This window comes from Pieris rapae, chromosome 19, assembly GCF_905147795.1.
Source record: "Pieris rapae chromosome 19, ilPieRapa1.1, whole genome shotgun sequence".
Taxonomy (NCBI): Eukaryota; Metazoa; Arthropoda; class Insecta; order Lepidoptera; family Pieridae; genus Pieris; species Pieris rapae.
The window spans coordinates 9,187,070-9,208,934 of NC_059527.1; the positions used below are offsets into that span (position 1 = coordinate 9,187,070).

At 44.8% G+C, this 21,865-nt stretch overlaps 2 protein-coding genes and 1 long non-coding RNA gene across 8 annotated transcripts; 1 reads left to right on the plus strand and 2 right to left on the minus strand.

The window, feature by feature from the left end:
- Positions 1-39: 39 nt before the first annotated feature.
- On the minus strand, positions 40-7,705 carry LOC110991937 (potassium voltage-gated channel protein eag). 5 transcript variants are annotated; one of them, XM_022257540.2, is made up of 14 exons: positions 7,532-7,705; positions 7,255-7,359; positions 6,439-6,595; positions 6,120-6,350; positions 5,657-5,788; positions 5,459-5,589; positions 4,842-5,237; positions 4,342-4,765; positions 3,619-3,818; positions 2,890-3,551; positions 2,530-2,818; positions 1,413-1,673; positions 1,200-1,334; positions 40-1,112 (listed from the first exon to the last, which is right to left on the minus strand). In XM_022257540.2, the coding sequence occupies exons 3-14, from the start codon at positions 6,515-6,517 to the stop codon at positions 987-989; spliced, it is 3,066 nt and encodes a 1,021-aa protein (XP_022113232.2). In that variant the 5' UTR covers positions 6,518-6,595; positions 7,255-7,359; positions 7,532-7,705; the 3' UTR covers positions 40-986. The 5 variants fall into 5 exon arrangements, with proteins under 5 accessions (XP_022113232.2, XP_022113233.2, XP_045488418.1 ...); XM_022257541.2 differs by having other exon boundaries at positions 5,480-5,589; positions 6,120-6,353; XM_045632462.1 differs by having other exon boundaries at positions 2,530-2,815; positions 6,120-6,353.
- A 2,490-nt stretch (positions 7,706-10,195) lies between these two features.
- On the minus strand, positions 10,196-14,283 carry LOC110991927 (KAT8 regulatory NSL complex subunit 3). 2 transcript variants are annotated; one of them, XM_022257518.2, is made up of 8 exons: positions 13,748-14,283; positions 12,310-12,405; positions 11,888-12,225; positions 11,350-11,805; positions 10,939-11,275; positions 10,805-10,865; positions 10,688-10,724; positions 10,196-10,598 (listed from the first exon to the last, which is right to left on the minus strand). In XM_022257518.2, exons 1-8 carry the CDS (start codon positions 13,790-13,792, stop codon positions 10,301-10,303), a joined length of 1,668 nt encoding a protein of 555 aa, XP_022113210.2. In that variant the 5' UTR covers positions 13,793-14,283; the 3' UTR covers positions 10,196-10,300. The 2 variants fall into 2 exon arrangements, with proteins under 2 accessions (XP_022113210.2, XP_022113209.2); XM_022257517.2 differs by having other exon boundaries at positions 11,350-11,811; positions 13,748-14,282.
- A 1,152-nt stretch (positions 14,284-15,435) lies between these two features.
- On the plus strand, positions 15,436-17,898 carry LOC123690019. The gene is made up of 2 exons (XR_006750863.1): positions 15,436-16,663; positions 16,891-17,898. It is a non-coding gene; the product is annotated as an uncharacterized LOC123690019 (long non-coding RNA).
- The last annotated feature ends 3,967 nt before the right edge of the window (positions 17,899-21,865 follow it).

The window sequence follows — 21,865 nt, forward strand, 5'->3', positions numbered from 1 at the left end:
TTTACGCCCTCGGGATATTCGACAAATGAAACCACTCGATTCTTCATAAACAATCATTATTTCATAATAAATGTCGGGAGACGCCGCTTGCACGACGACGTCTCCGCCGAGTAGCTATAAGTATGTCTAGATGCGAGCGCCGGGCTCCATCGAACTCCGCCGAACCCGGGACTGTTTACGTGGCAAATGGAATTGTAGCGAAAGCGTCGTCCGTCTAGACATAGTTATAAGTTGAATCGCCGCTCTCACACGTTCCAGAACAAGAACGAGTAAAGAGAAAGCTCACAATGAAAGAACCCATTGAGTTGGCGTCGTTATAATCTTAAATAATTGACAAATAATATCACCGTTTTCGAAAGGCAGTAGAAACGGGCCCGTTTACAATATACTCAAATATCGCTCGAGATATGTATTAGGACTATTTTAACATTCAAATAACTAATATGTATAAGTTATAATAACCTATAAGTGTACACGGAATACCCCAGCGGGGGAACGAAAGCACGACTTACATCACAGGTGAACTTACGACGACGCGGACGTCGCGATATATAAAGTATCAGAAATTCGACATTAGCGTGTGGCGAGTGCAGTAGAAAATATTAAGTAGCTTAACAGACGGCTCCTGCCGTGCAATATTTACAAAGATAAACTTTAAAATAACCTCTGGCTGATAAGAAAATACTTGGTCGATTGTAAGTCACTAGTGTACAAAGAACGTTTCATTTAGGTATATAATAATTATATTGCTTCTCAAAACTACATTTAAAACGTCTCACAAAGTAAAGCGGCTTAAACATTATATTATACAGTTTCTCGCGAAATACTATGTTACAATATTGCGTTTTGCGCACTTCCGGCCTCGGCCTGGGAGAAGACGCTTCGCACCATCACCGGGCACGACACGCGAGTCTATGTTCTACTGTACAGAGTCGCAGTTCATGGGGAGCGAGCGGCTAGCGGGGACGGCCGCCCGCCGCGCCGCGCTACACGAATTCGCGCCGGCGCAGAGTGGCCGAGCCCGGGGTCTCCCCCGAGTGTCCGGGGCCGTCCGTGGGCGTCGTCGGGGTGCTCGACGAGGGTGCTTGCGGTGCCGCTCCTTTGCTGCGTGCCTGCATTTTCGGATTGAAAACGGAGTGATTTAATATAAAACATAGGATTTGGTAAGGGGCGGGGCTCTAACGTATACGTCACGTGACCTTAGAGCGTCGTTTCCTGGCGACGGCCGCGGAGTCGGAACGATCGGGTCCGTCGGAGGGGCCGGAGGGCACCTCGTGGGGGTCGGCGCCAAGACGAGAGGCGAGGAGAGTCAGGAGCTCTTCCACGCGCGCCAGCTGCCGGCGAGGGCGAGAAACGAGAGTGAAAAACGGACGACCGCCTATATACAGTTCCCTAGTAGCGAGGACGAGTACCTTGTGCTGTAACCGTTGCACTTCGTTGCGAACGTCTCGTCTTAGCTCCGCTAATGCCGCTTCGTGACTCACTGCCGCCGCGCTCGTCGTGACAGTCGCCGGCGCCGGTGTCACCGTTGTCGTTGTCGCAACAGTCACCGCGGCCGCTGTCGCGGATGCAGTGCCGACGGCGGCAGGTGGAACCGGCGCCTCCTCGTCGATAGGGTCACGACGGGTGGTACCAGTCAACACGCTACTTGCGCGCCCTCGGCCGAACGCACTCTGCCAAACATGTGAATAGCTCACGTGCGGGGACAATTTATTCGTAGGTTAACGTTAGGTATATACCTTTACTTTCTTGAGAGATGGCTTCGACGTTGTAAAAAGAAGGAAACGGAAATGCAGAAGTTTATTCCGATAATTAATTTAATCTGGTAGGTATAGGTACCTAACAAATATCAAGGGTAAGGAATGGCCTTGGATGATATTTCTAAAGTTGTTTTTTGCATTGTTTATAATGTCTGTCGCTTTTAACAGAATTCCACCGTAGCTACTAGCTACGGTAATTCAGTTAAAGCTACTAGCAAATTGTCTCCTATACGCTGACGACCAAGGGATAGTTGTCTTTCGGTGGAGGAATTGCAAGACCTGGAGACAGTTATGAAAAACAGTTTCAGAATAATTCCTGTAGTGTTACGAGGATAGTGGACATAGGAAATCATAATTTGAAAAAGATGTCGCTAGGACTGTATATTTTGAAACAAAAAAAAGAGAAACGTGAGATGATTAACAAGTAGGATTTACATGGAAACCGAGAATGGTGAAATTTGGTTGAGTAGGCCTGAACTCGAACATACCTGGACCAAATGGAGGAGGTTCTAGAGAAGGGAAAGTTAAAAGCACGCATTACCGACGAACATGTATGGTGAATGATATGAATGAAGCGAGAGAGATATGTCAGGACCGTAGCAAGTTGAGATCCCTGGTTTCTGCCTACCCCGTTGGCAAAAAGACGTGATAATGAAATAGTAATAATTATGCTCAAGTTTAACTTCAGAAAACATAGTTTGTTGTTATTGACAGGACACTTCTTTATGCCTACATACAATATGTTGATGTTATTTCAAAATTTATAAACCTTGAGCGTTACGGTGCTGAGAGATGTTGTAGCGGTTGTAGCGGCAGCGGGGCTGGTGTTATCCCGCGCGCTGAGGGAACGCGTAAAAGCCGCCCGTGGTGGGTCGCCCCCTTCAAGCGAGTGGGCACCGCCCGCCAGCAGTCGTCCCCATTTGCCACGGGCCGCCGCCGTACCTGCGCCTGTGCTTCCCGTCGTTGCTATCGACCCCGCGACTGTACCCACCGCCTCTGCGGTCGCTCCCAAGGTAACGCCACTGCCTTCTGCCAACGAAGTCGTATTTGCTCCACTTCTAAAATTATATGTATATTTTAATCAAGGATATAGCGACCGGATAGCATTACGTCGCCGATGTCTACTCACACGGCCGGTGCGGGTTCCGAATCGCTGTCAACAGGAGCAATCGATGGTGCGGCGGGACGAGCTGGCGCGGCGGCTACGCTTCGCTCGCGGCGGAAACGCGAGAAAATCTTGCGCACGAGGTGGTCCTGCGCCTGTTCGAGATGCGGCTCGCGCTTGCGGCGTTCCATAAGCTCGCGCTCGCGTCGCACGTCAGCCACCTTGCGGAAGATGAGTCGGTGCCGCAGATTGTAGGTGAGCGTGAGGTTGCGGGCGAAGCTGTTGGCGAAGGCTTGGTAGAAGTCGAGCACTTCCAGCAGGCGATCGCGCTTTATGGTGTGCAAGTCGCAATAAGTGAGCGCACGAACATTGGCCGCCGACTGGCCGACGGCACTGTCCTTCCAAAAAGAGTCGCCGAACACGTCGCCTTTGCCAAGGATGGCCACGACCTCGTCGTCCTGGATCACCTCTAGGCTCCCGGTGACGATAAAGCAAAGAGAATCGATAGACTCGCCCGTGTGGTAGAGCAGGTCACCCGGTGCAGAGTGCGACATATGGAAATGCATGGCAAGCGCGCGCAGGCAGCCGTCCGAAGCCAGCCGAAAAGCCGGATGCTCATTGAAGACCTTGCGATTGAGATGCACGCAGATGTCTGCCTTCATGTCCTTCGGGCAGTAATTCAGCACCTGCGGGAGCGCACGTTATGATCACCCCGGTCGAAACGCACTACGCTGCAAAATCGCATCGTCTCACCTTATCGGTGTCGAGCCCCTTTGTCATTGCCCAGGTAGATACGACGTAATCCATGACTCGCTCACTGAGTGCCTTGGGCACCTCGTGGAGTTTCATAAATTCTCTTACGTTGTTCAACATGTCGTGGTACTTTGCCGTCGCCGACGTCATCTGCTGAATGATGGTAGTCACGTGCCCGAATATTGTCGCGTACAGTAGCGCTGCCGGCAGTAAACACTCTAGCTTTAGCTATCCCCCCTCCCGCTCGCACCCCGACCCCGGCCCCGGCTCGGATGGAATTTCGCAAAACACAATCGCGCGCCTTCTGGCGCGTGTTGTGTTAAGCGAAACAAGACGGTGGTGCGGGCCGGGGTTGCGGCGTTTGACTGTGTGACGCTTCGTGGGCCTGCACGGGGAACGGGACGGATAAATGTTGGGAATGGAACTGATAATGACTTTTAGAATAGAAAAATACTTTTAGAATAGAATAATCTTAGTAGATTCAGTGAATACGGCTTTTAGTAAGAATGTTAGATTGCGGAGTCACCTTTAAATGATCCGATTAACCAATGAACATCTTATAAATTATATATTTTAATATTTGAGTTACCTATTCATATCTTAGTATAAAACTGAGGATAGAAAGTGAGAATAAAGGGTTAGGGGCGGCCCCCGGCGCAGAGGACTGCGAGGGGGTCGCGAGGACAAGGGGTGCTCCGGCTAATAAGAGAAGAGTTCCGGCACCTGCCACGATCATCATGCAGATGGTGAAGATCTTCTCGTTATCGGTCTCGGCGGCCACGTTGCCGAAGCCCACGGAGGTCATGCACGTCATGGTGAAGTAGAGGGCGGTCACGTACATGGTCTTGCGCGAGGGCCCATTCACGAGCTCGGGCCCGTCTGATTCATTGGACCACACGTAAGAATACGGACTTTGCGTTACGTTAGCTAGCTTCCACAACCACGAATACTGTAGACCCGAGTCGGCGTCCGATCTTCCGATGCTGTACCACACGCAGGCCAGCCAGTGTGCCACGAGCATGTAGAAGCACAGCAACAGGATGAGCATAGCGGCACCGTACTCCAAGTAGCGGTCCAGCTTTCGCACCACACGACCCAAACGCAGCAGCCGCACAACCTTGAGGGCGCTGAACAGGCTGCCGATACCCTGCAAAGTGCACTGGTCACTAACACCCCCCACTTCCACCATCTATTACACCCCTCCATCCCCCACCCATACTTACGTCCTCGTCGTGGTCGAACGCGTTAAACACATCGTATGGTAGGCATGAGAGCAAATCGATGAGAAACCATGATTTGAAGTAGTTCTTTCTTATGACCTTTGGGTCACTGACCACTTCACCACCCGGCCCCACGAACGTCGTGTGAAAGTTCAGCACTATGTCGATGAAGAATACAACGTCCACGATCGAGTCGATCACGAGCAGCGAGACGTCTTCGCTAGTTTTATTCTTAAAGGCCACGTTATAGGGAACCATGATGGCCGTGTAGAAGGTGAGGCACAGGATAATCCAGTCCCAGATGGCCTTGAAGGCGCAGTAGTGAAGCAGAATGTGCGGGGGCGTCTTCGGCGCCTCCTGCCTGTACTGCGGAAGCACCTCTCCAGAAAGCGACATCACCTGCGAACGCCAAGCGCATTACATCCGCCGGGACTCTAATCGTCGAGGTCTAGCGATAAAGATAGCGTTTTTTAATAGTTTTTATGCTTTATATTAGGACCCGTACACAAACCGGAATACGGAAGGTAAAAACAATAAAACATCTGAATCTAGCATGACGCAGGTCGAGACGGTCGAGCAAAGTGCAGTAATTGCAAGCGAGGAAAAGGGTGCGTGTTTACATGCGCTGCGGGTGTACTGACATGCGCGAGGTGGCTCTGCCGCGCCGGCTCCTTCAGCGCAGGCAGCGCCGACACCAGCACTGAGCGCGACCGGGTCACCGATCGCGCCAGCTTTGCAAACTTGGACAGACCTGCACGAGATACGTCATCGAATTAGACACACACTGTGGACTCGGACGTGATGCGGCACCGACTTACCTCCCTTGGGGTCGTCTGCGTCGATGGGCTGTTTGAGTGCGGTGATGTCGCGGAAGGTGAGAAGAAAAAGCACGACGAGCTCGCGCTCGTTGCGGATCGGCGCTACGTGCACCAGTAGCCACAGCGGCGTACCTGCGCAGGCAGAGACCTGTGAGGTTGGGAGTGCGCTGGCGGAGCGGAGACGAAAAACACGCAGGCACTTATATAATTTATAATATAATTACACTGTATTCCTTCATAAATTAGAAATATGTGAAAATTCATTAAACATATTATATCATAAATTAATAATATAAAATATAGAAGTAATTAGAAATTAGTATACTTATTGTAAAACTCATACGATTGTTGAATAACAGAGCGCTGTGATGCCAACAAACTGTTATACAGTTTGGCGATTTTTTGATATTGTTGTAATGTTTGTCCACGTGCTGATAAAATAAAAAGAAAAAGAAATTCTCACGATTCTTCTTGTAGAGAAGAATCTCGAACTGGTCTGCGAGGTGGTGGTCGAGAGCGCGATCGACGCGTTCGAGCGCCTCTTTCTCCGTCAGCTCGCCGTGCATCCAGCCGCAGCGGCAAGATTTTTGCATCACCTCCGCGCGGTTGTAGCCACTCATCTTGCAGAATGTCTCGTTGCAGTATACAATGGGGTAATCCACGATCTGCGCGTTAGCCAGCAGAAAACTGCTGTCTGCTGTAACACACGAGTCAAAGTCTTTACATAACCCTTTGGCGTCGACTGTTGTTCAAACGTTATCTAAAAAAGGTTGACTACTGACGCTGCGATGAGGAGCGGCGAATGATGTTCTCGAGGAAGGTGTTCTGCGGGGCTACGAGCCCCCGCCGCCCCCCCGGCATCACTTTGCGCTGCGCCTCTGTCGCCTCTCAACAGCGCCACATCTTGCCTGCACGCCGGTTCGTTGCTCGCTACTTTCCCTTCAAAAAAAGTAAAGCGAATTTGTTAAAATGTTTGCATTTGTGTGACACCATGGTGGCGAAAAACTAAAAACAAGTTTTTGACTACAAATGATTTACAACTTAATTTAAATGTAAAACTCATCACGAAATATGATTAATCTACGACTAAACTACATAAAGGTATAGTTAGTTGAACAACTATTATTTACAGGCTTAAATATATTTATGACTGATAATAAATAAACGTCTCTTTGCGAAACCCCCAATCTAAATAATATAGTAGTAATAGGTAGTATTCTACTGTTTACCGATTTATTATATGGCCAGAAAATAAGACTGTGGTACTAGACTATATGTAAACATCATGGGAAATTCAAATTACTCTTTCTTCACTGCTAAGGTACTTCGGTGTTCAAGATACAGAAGGTTGGTCAATAGGAAACATGTTCACTGAGAAAATGAATTAATAAAACAGACGGAAGTATCTTCCTTATGTATGTCGGGAGTATCAAGGTATCGACTATACAAACAGACAAAATATTTAAGCCAAAATGTGGTACGATACATAAAAGTATGTACACTAAAGTTTAGCTGTTCCTTAGAAAGCAAAATACGGTGATTGCTCCATCGTCATCAAATGGCGATGATGAGGCACTGATACCCTAATAATACTCTACCTAAGATGTCAATGCGCTTGAATCATCAGACCTGGATCATTATGATACTTGATTGCAATGCGTAACTTAGTCCACCTATTATCACGTGCTTTATCCACTCAGGACCTATAACGAGACATCCATTTATAGCAGGTTTAATCAAAATACATATTTATTAGTTATCAACATGATACCAATTAATTATTACTTAACTCCATACATAGCTACTAGCTTTTTGTCTATAGCCTTGTTATCATCTATGTTACCTTACATCCATTACACGTTCGATTTTACTTACGACATTGCCTTAATTTGAATAATTGTCGCGAATATGTGTGAAGTCTTAGCCTGGGATGCTTTTCGGTGACTGCAAAGCGAAGCAGCTACCAATAACGGTGACGGATCAGCAAACTGTCGAACGGCGTCGACGAGTCCACTAGTCCCTGCGCCAGGGGACCGAAGAGAGCTGGTCGATGGATTTATTATTGTTTAGGATCGAGAACGACGAGCGCGAACGGACTCGCTTATGTAACTCAATTAGGAAAACCGAGCGTCCGCAGCTCACATAATGCCGAAGCGGCGCACTTCACCGCTCCGCTCGGTTCGTTCTCGCATCGATCGAGTGATTCGCGACGGGTCCTGAGTCCTGGAGAGGTCAAAGGAGAGCGGACGTGCACGGTTAGGCGAAAGACCGCTAGCGATCGACGGGGTCGACCGCGTGACAAGCGGACGGCGGCGGACACCATCCGCGGAGCGCGGAACGTGGGTTTGGATGAGCGGCTTGAGACTCGCAAGCCGCCGCGCGTCACGCTCCGCCCGCGAGGCAGCACTGCCGCGCGCCGTCGAATACCGCGCGCATGCGTCCTCGCTGTCACTCCTGCGGGACAGTTCACCAATTGCCGTCATAGAATCGAACCCGTCACCGTCGAACATTAGCGGCCGTTGCGCGTGGCTATGGACGAGGATGGCTCGCGGTTTTCGTTCAAACGTTAATATAAATCTCTTGTCTTTGGTTGACATAGTGTCAACGAGAAATTGATAAGCGGTGTCATGTAGATGTAGTATATTTGAAAATTCACAAAGCATTTAATGACATTCTTCTCTTGAATTTAGACGCAATTAGATGTGGTACTGCTCAAATCAAACGTTACGTAACCAATATGTTAAATACAGACAATATAATATTAGGTCCTTACATACGAAATTGACGTTTTGTCTTTTTTGTGGCCACTTTGACCTCAAATATCTCCTCTTTGGTTTGGAATTCCACTTGAAGCAAACCGGAGAGGTGAATAACTACTTAACTGGCACGATAATGAAAGGATTTTAAATCGAATCATGACATGTGATGAAAGCACGATAACCGGAAGCGCTCATCGCAATGGCTTAACGGAGCTGGACCAGCCAAATTGTGCCCGATCAGTCGCACAAATAGGGGTTTGGGGGGGGGGTGTATCTATCGTCCTCAAAGTCATCCACGTAAGCCGGTCGTTTACGAAGCCAGTGTGTGCACCTAAGTCGTAAAGAAAAGCAACCCAATCAAAGTCTAAAATAAAGCCAAGTTTCAAAAAATGCAAAAACGCACAACGTAAAAATGGAAGAAATGTAAAAAGTAACGCATTTTTAACGGCTAATTTGCATTGTAACACTGTTCTGGTGAAATGCAGTAAGGTGAGTGGGGTTGAACGGTTTTTTGATGAGATGAGCAGCGTTGCGTTTGAAAAGTTTTTATATAATATTAGGTCCTTACCTACATATGAAATTGGCGTTTTGTATGGGAGGAACAAAAAGTCGAATATTTTAAAATATAATATATTTAATTAATCAAAGTATGAACCATTGTTTTCTATGCACTTTTGCCATCTCATAGTTAGTTTATTGATCCCTTTACTAACAAAACCAGTCGGACGGGAATCAATAACATCTGTGAAGGGACTGCCCCATCAGAGTTCAATTTTTTCCCTTGCAAGAAGTTGTCCAAATTTCGAAAAAAATTGTTTTGAATTGAGGTTATCTGTAGCAAGGTCCGGGGAGTACGGAGGATGTCTTAGACATTCGAATTGAAGCTCTTCTAATTTGCTAGCCGTCTGTTGTGCAGATTGACCAGCCGAGATTGTTTAGCCGCTAGCTTTTTCATCATGGTTTGCAATTGCTGACAATAGACATCAGTCGTAATAGTCTGGCCAGATTTGAACTCCGATGAACAATACCGGCACTAGTCCACCAAACGCTTACAAGAAACTTTTTTGGGGTTAATTTTCGCTTGGGGCAGGATTTGGCTGGCTGGCCAGGATCCAACCATTGCGCTGAGCGCTTCCGATTATCGTAAAGAATCCATTTTTCATCACAGGTAATGATTCGGTTTAAATTACCTTCAGTAATGTAACGCAACAGTCCACGCGCGTTTGCCGGTTTGCTTCAGTCAATTCCTGAGGTACCCATCTTTCAAGCTTTTTAATCTTCTCAATTTGCTTCAAGTGAATTAAAACAGTTTTATCACTAACACCGCAGCCTGCAGCTAACTCGGACGTGGTTTGCGATGGATCCGCTTCCACAATAGCCTTCAATACTTCATTATCAACTTGGGTCTCAGGCTGTCCACGGGGCTTGTTCTGCAGGTCGAAATTTCCAGAACGAAAACATTGGAACCAAAAACGAACTGTGTTTTCTTTTACAACATGACCGCCATACACATCATTCACCCTTCGAGTCGTTTTCGGGGTGGGTCTTAAGCTGGACCGCTATTTAGAGGACGGCGCCGCCATGCTCATCCTGTGCTTCTACACTGGCTGGCCTGCGTGTGGTACAGCATCGGAAGATCGGACGCCGATTTGGGCCTACAGTAGGTACTCGTGGTTGTAGAAGCTGTCTGACGTAACGCAGAGTCCGTACTGTTACGTGTGGTCCAATGAATCAGACGGGGATTTTAGGGTACGACATGGTTCAAGAATCACGAATAACGTAACGTAACGAAAAATTTTTTATTTATTTACAGTTACACTAAGTCCGGTCGGTGATTAAAAACATTTCGATAGCGTCGTATTATCGTATATCGTGTTATGTCGGATCAAGGCCGGCGGCGTTGCGGCTCAGCGGCGCGCGGTCGGCGGAGCGGCGCAGCGGCCTCGAGAGCGGAGCGCTTCGTCACGATGACGCGCGTAGTCCGCGTGGCCCCGGCCACGACTCGCAGGCGCTCCTCTTTCGGCTCGGCGGCGTCGGGTAAGTCATCGGCGAACACGATGGGCAGGCGCATGATATCGGCGGCGTGGAAGTCGGCGCGGCGCCCGCCCGGGGGTCGCAGCGCCAACGGGGTCCCGCCGGACACGCGGGACACCACGCGGCCCTCCGCCCCCCCGGCTATCCCCCTATCGAGAGAGAAAAATAGAAATCCAACTATGAAAGATCAGGTCAGATCGAAAACGGTGAATAAAAAGGTAAACAGATCGATACTTACGGCGACACGTCGGCGACGACGGAGACTCCGGCGCATTCTGCGGCGAGACAAACTTTATTATAATTATAATCATATTAAATAAAAAATATATATATTTAGGACGCGAATCTTTCGTACCTTCGGTCCGTGCGTCCTCCTCCTCGGCGCACACCTCGCCAATCCAGCGAGCGCACTCCTCCTGCGAAGGACACAATTTATACACGATCGAAGGGGAGGGGCTCGCGTACGAAGCGAATTCGTCAGAGGCGTACCGCGATGGCGGCGTCCAGCGCCTGCTGCGGCAGGCCGAGACGTAGGCGGTGACGGCGCGGCAGACGAAGGGCGTCGTCGGCGCCGGCGACGAGCAGCAGACGCCGAGAGCCCCCGCCGGTCGCCATCTGCGCCGCGGCGCCGCGTCCGGTGGCCGCCGCCGCCCCGCCCGCCACGAGCAAGGCGGCCGCCGGCGCCTCGCCCGGCGGCTCGTCGGGTCCCTCGGCGGTCAACAGAGGCGGCGCCAGCAGCACCGCCCCGCGCACGCCGCGAGCGCTCGCCAACCGTGCCGCCAGAGCCGCGCCCGCGCCGAATCCGGCCAACATCACCGGGCGGGACCTGCTCGGAGAGAAGAACGATGAGATCGCGATGCGGACGCCCGGACGATCTCGGATGCGAGGAGATTCGCGCACCCGGCTTCCTGTAGAAAACGGACGAGAGCCGAGCGGACGGCGTGTGCCCGCGTCGCGCACCAGCGCTCCGGGGGCGCCCCGCCTCCGGCGCTTTCGCCGCCTAGAGGCCGCACGTGTATCAGCGCGCCCAGCCGCCGTCGCCATCGTTCGTCCTGCCGCTCGAGTCCCGCGCTCACCCAACCGAGCCAGGGCCCCGGCGTCGCGGCGTCGAGCGGCGGCGGCGCCGCGTCCAACGGCTCGGGCGGCGGTGGCGGCGCGTCGGGTGCGAGGCGGGCGGCGAGGCGGGGCGCGACGCGTCGCAGTTCACCCGTCACGCGCTCGTACGGTGTCCTCTGCGAGCGCGGCAGGTGCGCGAGCAAGGCGCCGTGCAGCCACGCGCTGTCGCCGGCCGTCGCCGTGGCGAGCGCCCCGCGGAGGCGCGTCGCAGCCCCTCTGACGAATTCGGCGCGCCGCCATCTACTCCTGCCGGAAGATTAGAACCGTTTCAGAGCTTTCGAGAGCGAATTATGCGCGACGAAGCCGGAAAGACGGGTCGCACCGGTCTACCGCGAGACGGCGGAGGCGCAACTCGGCGAGCAGCCGGACGACTGCTCCGGCGAGGCGACGCCGGGCCTCGGTGGTCGCCGCGTCGAGCACGATCCGCTCCCAATCGGCGGCGTCGGTCGCGTCGTCGTCGTTCGAATCCGAGTCGTCGGGGTGATCGAGGGGGGGAGCGGGACGGGCGGCCGGCGGCGAGTGCGCGTCGACGAGGGCGAGAGGGGCAGCCTGCGCGGCGAGAGGAGCTCGGGGCAGCAGCAGCGTGCGTACGCGAGAGTGGGGCGCGGCACCGCGCTCGCGTGCGTAAGAGTGCTCGCCCCAAACGCCCGATCTCCCTTCCTGCGAGAGAACAGTGAAACTGGGAGATGAGAATCTGATCCGCGCAGGGTCCTCGCCAAACTCAAAAGCGTGTCGGGTACACACCAGATCGTCGGTGACGGCGAGCGCGTGCCCGACCAGCCGCTCGTGTAGCGTCGACGGACTGAGCGGGCGCTGATTGCTCTCTAACCTTCCGCCTCCCTAGAAAGGTTTATTTTAGTCTTTCAATTTTAAACAATGACTTCGACCAAACTCTATTAAGAAATGATGTTGAGTTGTACCTCTATTGTACAGTTCCCGGGACATTGGCGTCCATTAAATAATAGATGATTTTAGTTGATTACATTAACCACTCGCATACAACAATAGAGTATGTATAACCAATATAATTAAATGTTAATAGCTTTGTAACAGTTGAAGAGATTGCCTAAATCTGAATATACTCTCAGGACATAACATAATTCCCATCATTTAATTAATCATCACACTTATAAAACTTAGTTAGCAAAATGTACAGTCTTGGCTTGTACACCTATACTGCTCTACTCAATATACTGAGCGTTTTGGAAGCCAGTTTGACATTTGCCTCCAGATGTCTGCAGAATTTCACTTCTTTTACTCTGCCAAACAGAGACAGAGACAAATGAGCATCTTTGGAGGAGGCCTTCACCCAATAATGGGGTCCCTACAAATTATATTATTTAGGTATCTAAAATCTGACCAAGCTAGTTAATAATAATAGTAAATATTATATATGTAGTAGCAAATATTATATAAGTAGTATATTAATAACAGTAAATAAAATAGATATAGGTAAATAATATAGAAAATAAATAAAAATAAGAAGGTATTAATTTTAATTAGGTAAGTAAGTGTTTAAAGATAAGTCAATGTAAAAAGTTATATGTTAAATTAATTTGTAGGAAATAAAAGGCTTTTTTATTTTATTTTATAATCTGCCAAACCCAACTATACTGATACCATGTGAGTCACTATCAAATGGAGAAGCCACAACATTATTTTATTTCTTGAAAGATCTCATGATTCTTTGATCAAAACCAGGTCTTGAGTGAAATTTTATTTTACAAACTTACAGCATTTTACACTATTGGATTATAGATATTTAAAATAAAGTAGGTCTGAGATGAACTGGTTGGGTATTTTTAAACCAAGTTTGCTACAACCCTCATTGATTTGGTAAGAAACAATACTTAAACCAAACTATGACTTGTGTATATCACAATCTAATATATTTTTTATGTATGGCAGTCAGACGCAGCACTTTGCACTGGGTAGTTTACACAGGGCTCCTAGGAAAACATCACTAACTGTTTCGGAGAGAGACTGATGAGCAAGAATTTAAAAAAAATAACTTTTAACAAATCACTCAACTCTGCAAAAGTTTATTCACCAGCATGCATACAGCATTTAAGTTTTTGCTTACTATTAAAGAAACAAATGTAGTCTTTTTAATTTTTATTAAGATAGAAAATTATTGCATTAGTTCTAAATAGAAATACTTATAGAAGCCAAATTTTATTACCTGCATGTCCACTTGTAGTAATTTTCTAGGCTCACACAATGGCATTCCAGTGTTCACAATGCTATTCAACTGTACTTAGATATTATAATAATAATTTTATCTGATGATTTAGTAAATGGTCGGCTTTATTTTAAGATAAGTTGAACTTACTGGTACGTCAATAAGTTGCAAAAATAGTAAACAACCGTAATAATATATACGAAACGTATTTTGAAATTAAGAAACCAAAAATATACTCATACTTCAATTAATAACAATTTTAGGTTATTGAATTATATTACTCCTACAAAATAACAATTTTGTTGGTCATAAATTTTTATACAATAAAATATTATATTCAGCAAAGTGTAAACACAAATTAGGTACGAGAATTGAGTATTGACAAATACAAAAGTCAAAAATCAACATCACACTTTACAGATAACGTATAATGCACGGATAGATCTTTTTCAAGCATTCTCTTTGTAAAATCGATACTGGGGGTCTAGCCATTTTGGTGCCGAAAGGTTTTCGACATACACAGTACACTACCGCTTTTGCGTAATTGTATTGTCGAAAACGTTTCGTTCGGAAATCGGAGCCCAGCGGCATGTCACACTGCCGCAAAGTCGACAGCGTAGCTCCGACTTCCGAGCTGCTGTTCGTAGCACCAGATTCCGTCATATTATTGTCTCTGAATGACACTTATTAAAATTAAAATGATTAAAATTATTACTTATTTTTTTTTTATTTACCTAATAAAGTAAATACTTTACAATATTATTGTAAATTGGTAATAGGAAGGTGCAAAATGGACTTAAAAATGTGAGTAAGATCGAAATAATTTTCAGTGTACATAGACGTTATAGAAGATGCAAAGTGAATGAATTTAAATGTACATGTTCAATTTAACTATGGTTTGTCTTATTTTTTCTCAAAAATCTAAGGTTATGAATAAATAAAATATTTTGAACTACTATACTTTATTTTTTTAGGATTTGGTCTCACAACAACTAATCTGCAAAATGAAGAAGCAACATTTACTGCTTTAAAGCAACAATTGAAATAGTACTGCGGATTGATAAATAAAGAGTGAAAAGAAGATTGATAAGCAGTTGAGTTGTTCCAAGGTATTGAAAAAAATGTAAAAAAACAGACTAGTATGGGATTTTAATGTCAAAAAATTTTAATTAAAATTAATTAATTTTAGTGTCAACACTGAAAGATTTAGAGTTAATATCATCAGATATGTCTAGTAGTCCAAGATCCCAGAGCGTTCTGAGTTCTGACATAACTTATTTTCACATGGATGCAACCTTCACGAATTAGTAACGTCTAGTATACTTTAAATACCTGCCTACTTGTGGAGCTTGCCCTGTGACACCTGGGCAGGTACCAGGTGAGAAAGGTAACTAAAAATATGAGTTATCTAACTTAAATTTGTATGGCTGAATTTTGTATATATTTTGTAGAATATTATTCTATACTAGAATTATAAAGTGCCAGACACTTTTCATGGACCAGAGCTTTTGGCAGACGCTTTTAAGCTCGACAAAAAATTAATGAACTTTACTTATTTCTTTTTTTTTCATGTCTGACTTTTAAATATATTATTCAAGTAACTACTACAAAGTTATATTTCATCAGTCAGACACATTCGAGTGACCAAACATCCCCTAAACACAAAACCCCCTAAACATATATGTACGAGCCAAGGCTGTACATTTTGCTCACTTAGGTTTTCTTAGTTTTATAAGCGTGATGTTTCTCTATATACGTGCCAAGGCTCATACATCATGCTCAGCTACAAACGTGAAGATTTCCACTGTATGTACGTGCTGTGGCTATATACTTGAATCACTTATAAGCAGGACGATTTCCTAAATCGTTGGAGTCACGCCCCGAGAGTATAGCCGTCCGCAGGCACTCTCTTCATCTGCATTTAACTAAGTCATGGGAGTTACACCCCGAGAGCATAGCCAGACGTCGGCACTCTCTCCAATTGTTTAATTATAATTTTATTATAATTCTATTATATCGCTCATATTCTATTGTTATACGGAAGTGGTGAATATAAGGTAATCTACAAATCTTCTATTATTTCTACCACCTGATGACCCAGGAACCGTACATTTTGGTCCTTCGAGCTATCCGGGAATAGCGGGTCTTTCGCGTACAGTTGATCGCGTTCGCGTTTTTCTCCGTTTTCCTGAAGATCGGCGCCGTGGAAAAACATCCCACTGCTGGTTTGTGGAGTCATCAAGCAAGTAGAACACCATCATCCGCATCAATAGAAAAGAGGAGAGCAACGTGTTAAGTATCCAGAGGGAGCATCAGTATATCGGCGTCCTTTTGAACCTAGAAGAAGGCAACGGACGTCAATCGTTAATAAAGGGAGGCAAGTGAAATAAGTCCTGTCCCAACATTTATAAGGATCCAGAGGGGTCAACAGTATATCGACGTCCTTTTGAACCAAGAAGGCAACGGACGTCAATCGTTATTAAAGGGAGGCAAGTGAAATAAGTCCTGTCCCAACATTTATAAGGACCCAGAGTGGTCAACAGTATATCGGCGTCCTTTTGAACCTAGAAGAAGGCAACGGACGTCAATCGTTAATAAAGGGAGGCAAGTGAAATAAGTCCTGTCCCAACATTTATAAGGATCCAGAGGGGTCAACAGTATATCGACGTCCTTTTGAACCAAGAAGGCAACGGACGTCAATCGTTATTAAAGGGAGGCAAGTGAAATAAGTCCTGTCCCAACATTTATAAGGACCCAGAGTGGTCAACAGTATATCGGCGTCCTTTTGAACCTAGAAGAAGGCAACGGACGTCAATCGTTAATAAAGGGAGGCAAGTGAAATAAGTCCTGTCCCAACATTTATAAGGACCCAGAGTGGTCAACAGTATATCGGCGTCCTTTTGAACCTAGAAGAAGGTAACGGACGTCAATCGTTATTAAAGGGAGGCAAGTGAAATAAGTCCTCACCCAACATTTATAAGGACCCAGAGTGGTCAACAGTATATCGGCGTCCTTTTGAACCTAGAAGAAGGCAACGGACGTCAATCGTTAATAAAGGGAGGCAAGTGAAATAAGTCCTGTCCCAACATTTATAAGGATCCAGAGGGGTCAACAGTATATCGACGTCCTTTTGAACCAAGAAGGCAACGGACGTCAATCGTTATTAAAGGGAGGCAAGTGAAATAAGTCCTGTCCCAACATTTATAAGGACCCAGAGTGGTCAACAGTATATCGGCGTCCTTTTGAACCTAGAAGAAGGCAACGGACGTCAATCGTTAATAAAGGGAGGCAAGTGAAATAAGTCCTGTCCCAACATTTATAAGGATCCAGAGGGGTCAACAGTATATCGACGTCCTTTTGAACCAAGAAGGCAACGGACGTCAATCGTTATTAAAGGGAGGCAAGTGAAATAAGTCCTGTCCCAACATTTATAAGGACCCAGAGTGGTCAACAGTATATCGGCGTCCTTTTGAACCTAGAAGAAGGCAACGGACGTCAATCGTTAATAAAGGGAGGCAAGTGAAATAAGTCCTGTCCCAACATTTATAAGGACCCAGAGTGGTCAACAGTATATCGGCGTCCTTTTGAACCTAGAAGAAGGTAACGGACGTCAATCGTTATTAAAGGGAGGCAAGTGAAATAAGTCCTCACCCAACATTTATAAGGACCCAGAGTGGTCAACAGTATATCGGCGTCCTTTTGAACCTAGAAGAAGGCAACGGACGTCAATCGTTATTAAAGGGAGGCAAGTGAAATAAGTCCTGTCCCAACATTTATAAGGACCCAGAGTGGTCAACAGTATATCGGCGTCCTTTTGAACCTAGAAGAAGGTAACGGACGTCAATCGTTATTAAAGGGAGGCAAGTGAAATAAGTCCTCACCCAACATTTATAAGGACCCAGAGTGGTCAACAGTATATCGGCGTCCTTTTGAACCTAGAAGAAGGCAATGGACGTCAATCGTTATTAAAGGGAGGCAAGTGAAATAAGTCCTTTCCCAACATTTATAAGGATCCAGAGGGGTCAAGAGTATATCGGCGTCCTTTTGAACCTAGAAGAAGGCAACGGACGTCAATCGTTATTAAAGGGAGGCAAGTGAAATAAGTCCTGTCCCAACATTTATAAGGATCCAGAGGGGTCAACAGTATATCGGCGTCCTTTTGAACCTATAAGAAGGCAACGGACGTCAATCTTCAACATAGGGAGGCAGCTGCAGTAAGTCCTTTCCATTTGTTTTGAGCACTATTAATTCTGAGAATTATCTCATTCATTTCGAGCATAATTTTACTGAAAATGATTAGAAGCATTCATTAAGCATTTTAACAAGCATAATGGATAAGTTACTCCAAGTTTCGAAAACTGAAGAGTTGCTTCGCAAGCAAGAAGCTTATTTTAGGTCGTTGGATAGCATATTGGAACAATCTAAGGCATATTCGGCATACGAAAAAGATGAACTTGAGTATGTACTAGAAGGAATAAAATTACGATGGGATTTAATTTTTGAAACCCATATCCAAATAGATACTGTTCTTAATGGATCTGACTCGGAGTATCAGAATAAATATTACGAGCAGGAAGCTAAATATAGGCGCCAAAGGAGAGAGTTGAATCGCAAATTTCATGCTACCGACTGGCAGAAGAATTCTCTAGAAACGCTTATGGAATCACCGATACTTAGGGATTCACATAATTCAGAAAATTCATTAAATGGCTTGCAAACAGCTAATAATCAAATCCGGAAAGATTTAATTAGAAAACAACAGTGGCCTACATCAAATTTTTGTGTCAGCAAAAATTCGCTGTCGACGCGTTTCGATAACCAAGGTCAAGGAAATACAAATAAAATAAAACGTTGTCAATTATGCAACTTGTCTAATCATGGCCTGTTTAATTGTCGATCATTGTTAGAAAAAGATTTTAATGAAAGGGTTGATACCATTTTAAGATTGCAGCTTTGCACAAATTGTTTGTTTAAGCATGACGTGGAAGATTGCTTCTCGCATAAAAGATGTAAGATTTGTTCCCAAAAACATAATACTATATTGCACCATGCACTATTTAATTCAAATGTAAATTATTATTCTACACAAAGAGAGCGATCATTTAAATATACATCGTATGAGAAAAATTATTCGTCTTCGGCAAAAGTGGAAGAACGTTTAGGAGAAAATGAGAACGAGCACAGTATATGTGCAGATATTTATCAAGGCGTAGGAGTAGCGGAATTAGCAGAAAGCGTGGCCAGATTTGTAACTTCAGACAGAATGGAGCGTCATAGCATAATTTCCGGAGTAGGAGAGACCCTGCATCAAAGTACAGGTCAAGTTACACTGCATTCTTCAATTCATAGTAAAAATACTTCTTATTCCAATGTTTATACTAAGAAGCAAACAGGTAGTAAATTACCTATGGATAATCACAGTATAAGTGCAGATATTTATCAAGGCGGAGGAGTTGCCGAATTAGCAGAAAGCGTAGTAAAATCTTTGATGTCAGACAGAATGGAGCATGATAGCGTCATCTCTGGAGTAGGAGGGACCCTACAACATAGTACAGGTCAAGATACAATGTCTGGTTCTTCAATTCATATTACAAATACGTTTAATTCCAATTTGTGTACGAAGAAGAACATTGATAGTAAATTATCTGTTGAATCTTTTAGCAAGCCGTCATTGCAATCCATAGAACAGCAAACGGAACTTGGTTGTAAAGTAATCGGAGAAGATAAATCACATCATGATAACGTGGGTGTCGAAAGCATGAACTGCTTACAAAACAAGCAAGAACCAGAAGAAAAAGAAAGTTTGTCTCAGTTCGTGTGTTCTCAAAAGAATAAAAACTTAAATCGCAGCTTAGTATTGTCTAAGCTTTTGTTAGAAGCACCGATTCAATTATATACGGGACCGGGAAACCATAGATCAGAGAGGGTTGCACGCAAATTTAATGTTTTGCCTATCAATAAAGGCAAGAAATATAAGCAACAAGCTTTCGACAAAAAGCAGAAATTTGGAATAAGAAAGAAGAAAAAAGGAGTTAAGAAAAGAAAGGAATTTCCAGGAAGGTCAAAAAGAAAGGTTAGAATGAAAGGTGATATATTTCGTAAAAGGGGAAGATTGCGCAACGTTATCGTTTCGCACTATAGCAGGCTCACAGATACAGGACTTCGTAAAAGTAATATACAACAAACTTATTCAGTTATGCAATGCTATGAGTCAAATATGAGTAATCAGAGGAAAAGAAAGAAAAGCACGATATATAAAGTTATTCTTAAAATTCCTTTAAGGATACAAAGCCGAGACTCGTATGTTCAGTTCCATTTATGAATAACATACATTGTCGAAACATTTCATTTAATATTGAGCGAAAGTTATTATTATACATACATCAATATACATAAATCATTTTATAAAGTGAAAAACGCTACTAATATCGTAAACAATAAGTGGAATGCCAGTTCAGCAAAATATCATATGTTAGCTAGTTGATTGACCTACTGTGGAAGACGTCACATACAATGAATATGATATAGATATCAAATTACCGAGATACGGTTGCATTTTATAACAATTATATTTAACCTAGGTAATGGTTGCATTTACCAAAACAGTATTGTACTTTTTATGCTCATGATAGTTCTCAATATGTGCTCAAAATATTTAGTGGATAGGATATTACAATCATATGAAGATCAGGAGACGTCACGGAGCTGTAGGTGTAACATCGGCAGAATCAGCAACCGGTTTCGCAGTGGCCTCAGGAGAAGCCACCCGGGACCGGGCTCCAGTATATCTTAGTGCTAGTGATAGTGCTGTGAAATTTTTGTCAGAAGTGTTAATATAAGTTTAAAGACTTTAGTGTCCTAGAGACTGTTAAGCATACAATGAATTGTTATTGTAAAGCACTACATATTCATCTTGCACTTTTTGCCTGTGGGAGTATGTACGAGCCAAGGCTGTACATTTTGCTCACTTAGGTTTTCTTAGTTTTATAAGCGTGATGTTTCTCTATATACGTGCCAAGGCTCATACATCATGCTCAGCTACAAACGTGAAGATTTCCACTGTATGTACGTGCTGTGGCTATATACTTGAATCACTTATAAGCAGGACGATTTCCTAAATCGTTGGAGTCACGCCCCGAGAGTATAGCCGTCCGCAGGCACTCTCTTCATCTGCATTTAACTAAGTCATGGGAGTTACACCCCGAGAGCATAGCCAGACGTCGGCACTCTCTCCAATTGTTTAATTATAATTTTATTATAATTCTATTATATCGCTCATATTCTATTGTTATACGGAAGTGGTGAATATAAGGTAATCTACAAATCTTCTATTATTTCTACCACCTGATGACCCAGGAACCGTACATTTTGGTCATATATAATACAAAGTTATTCAGCCGGGAGTGCGAGCGAAAGAGCACTATGCGCATGCATTGCAGAGCGAGTGAGACGTTCAGAACAACTCGGTTCCTCTTCTTAAACTCACCATCTGCTCCACACACATGCACATGTTTTTGTTGTTTATATCGTGTAATTAGTGACCGATATTGTTACATGTAATAGTGAAAACCATGGAAGAAGAAAAATCAACAAATTGAAAATTAAATAGTATTAACGAAGAATTCAATCGAAAAAATTTGAAAAATTTTGATGCAAGCAGTTTACCACCATGTAAAACTGAATTATTTCAATAATTTCTCCGAGCGAATTACATTGCTAGTATATGGAATAATGCAAATGAAAAACTACCAACCATTTTAACCCCTGAACACAATGGGTGGAGGCTAGAAGAAAACCAATATCACTTTCATTGGTTTGATGGTGACCAATTACCCGGAGACATTAGTGAATTCCTTAAAAATTCAGGTACTATACTTTGACTTAAGTTTTAAATTTATTGTATTTATAATTTTGTGTTTTTTAATTCTTTAAACTGTTTTTTGCAGAAGACGTTGCCAGCAACGACAACATCACTGATGACGACGAGGATGAGTTGAATGGACAATATCATGATTGGATGAACGATGAAAATTCCAATGACTGTGTCGATAATTGCGATGATTAAAAGATGAATAAATATTTGCTGTAATTAATCATAGTTATATATTTTTTGGTAAA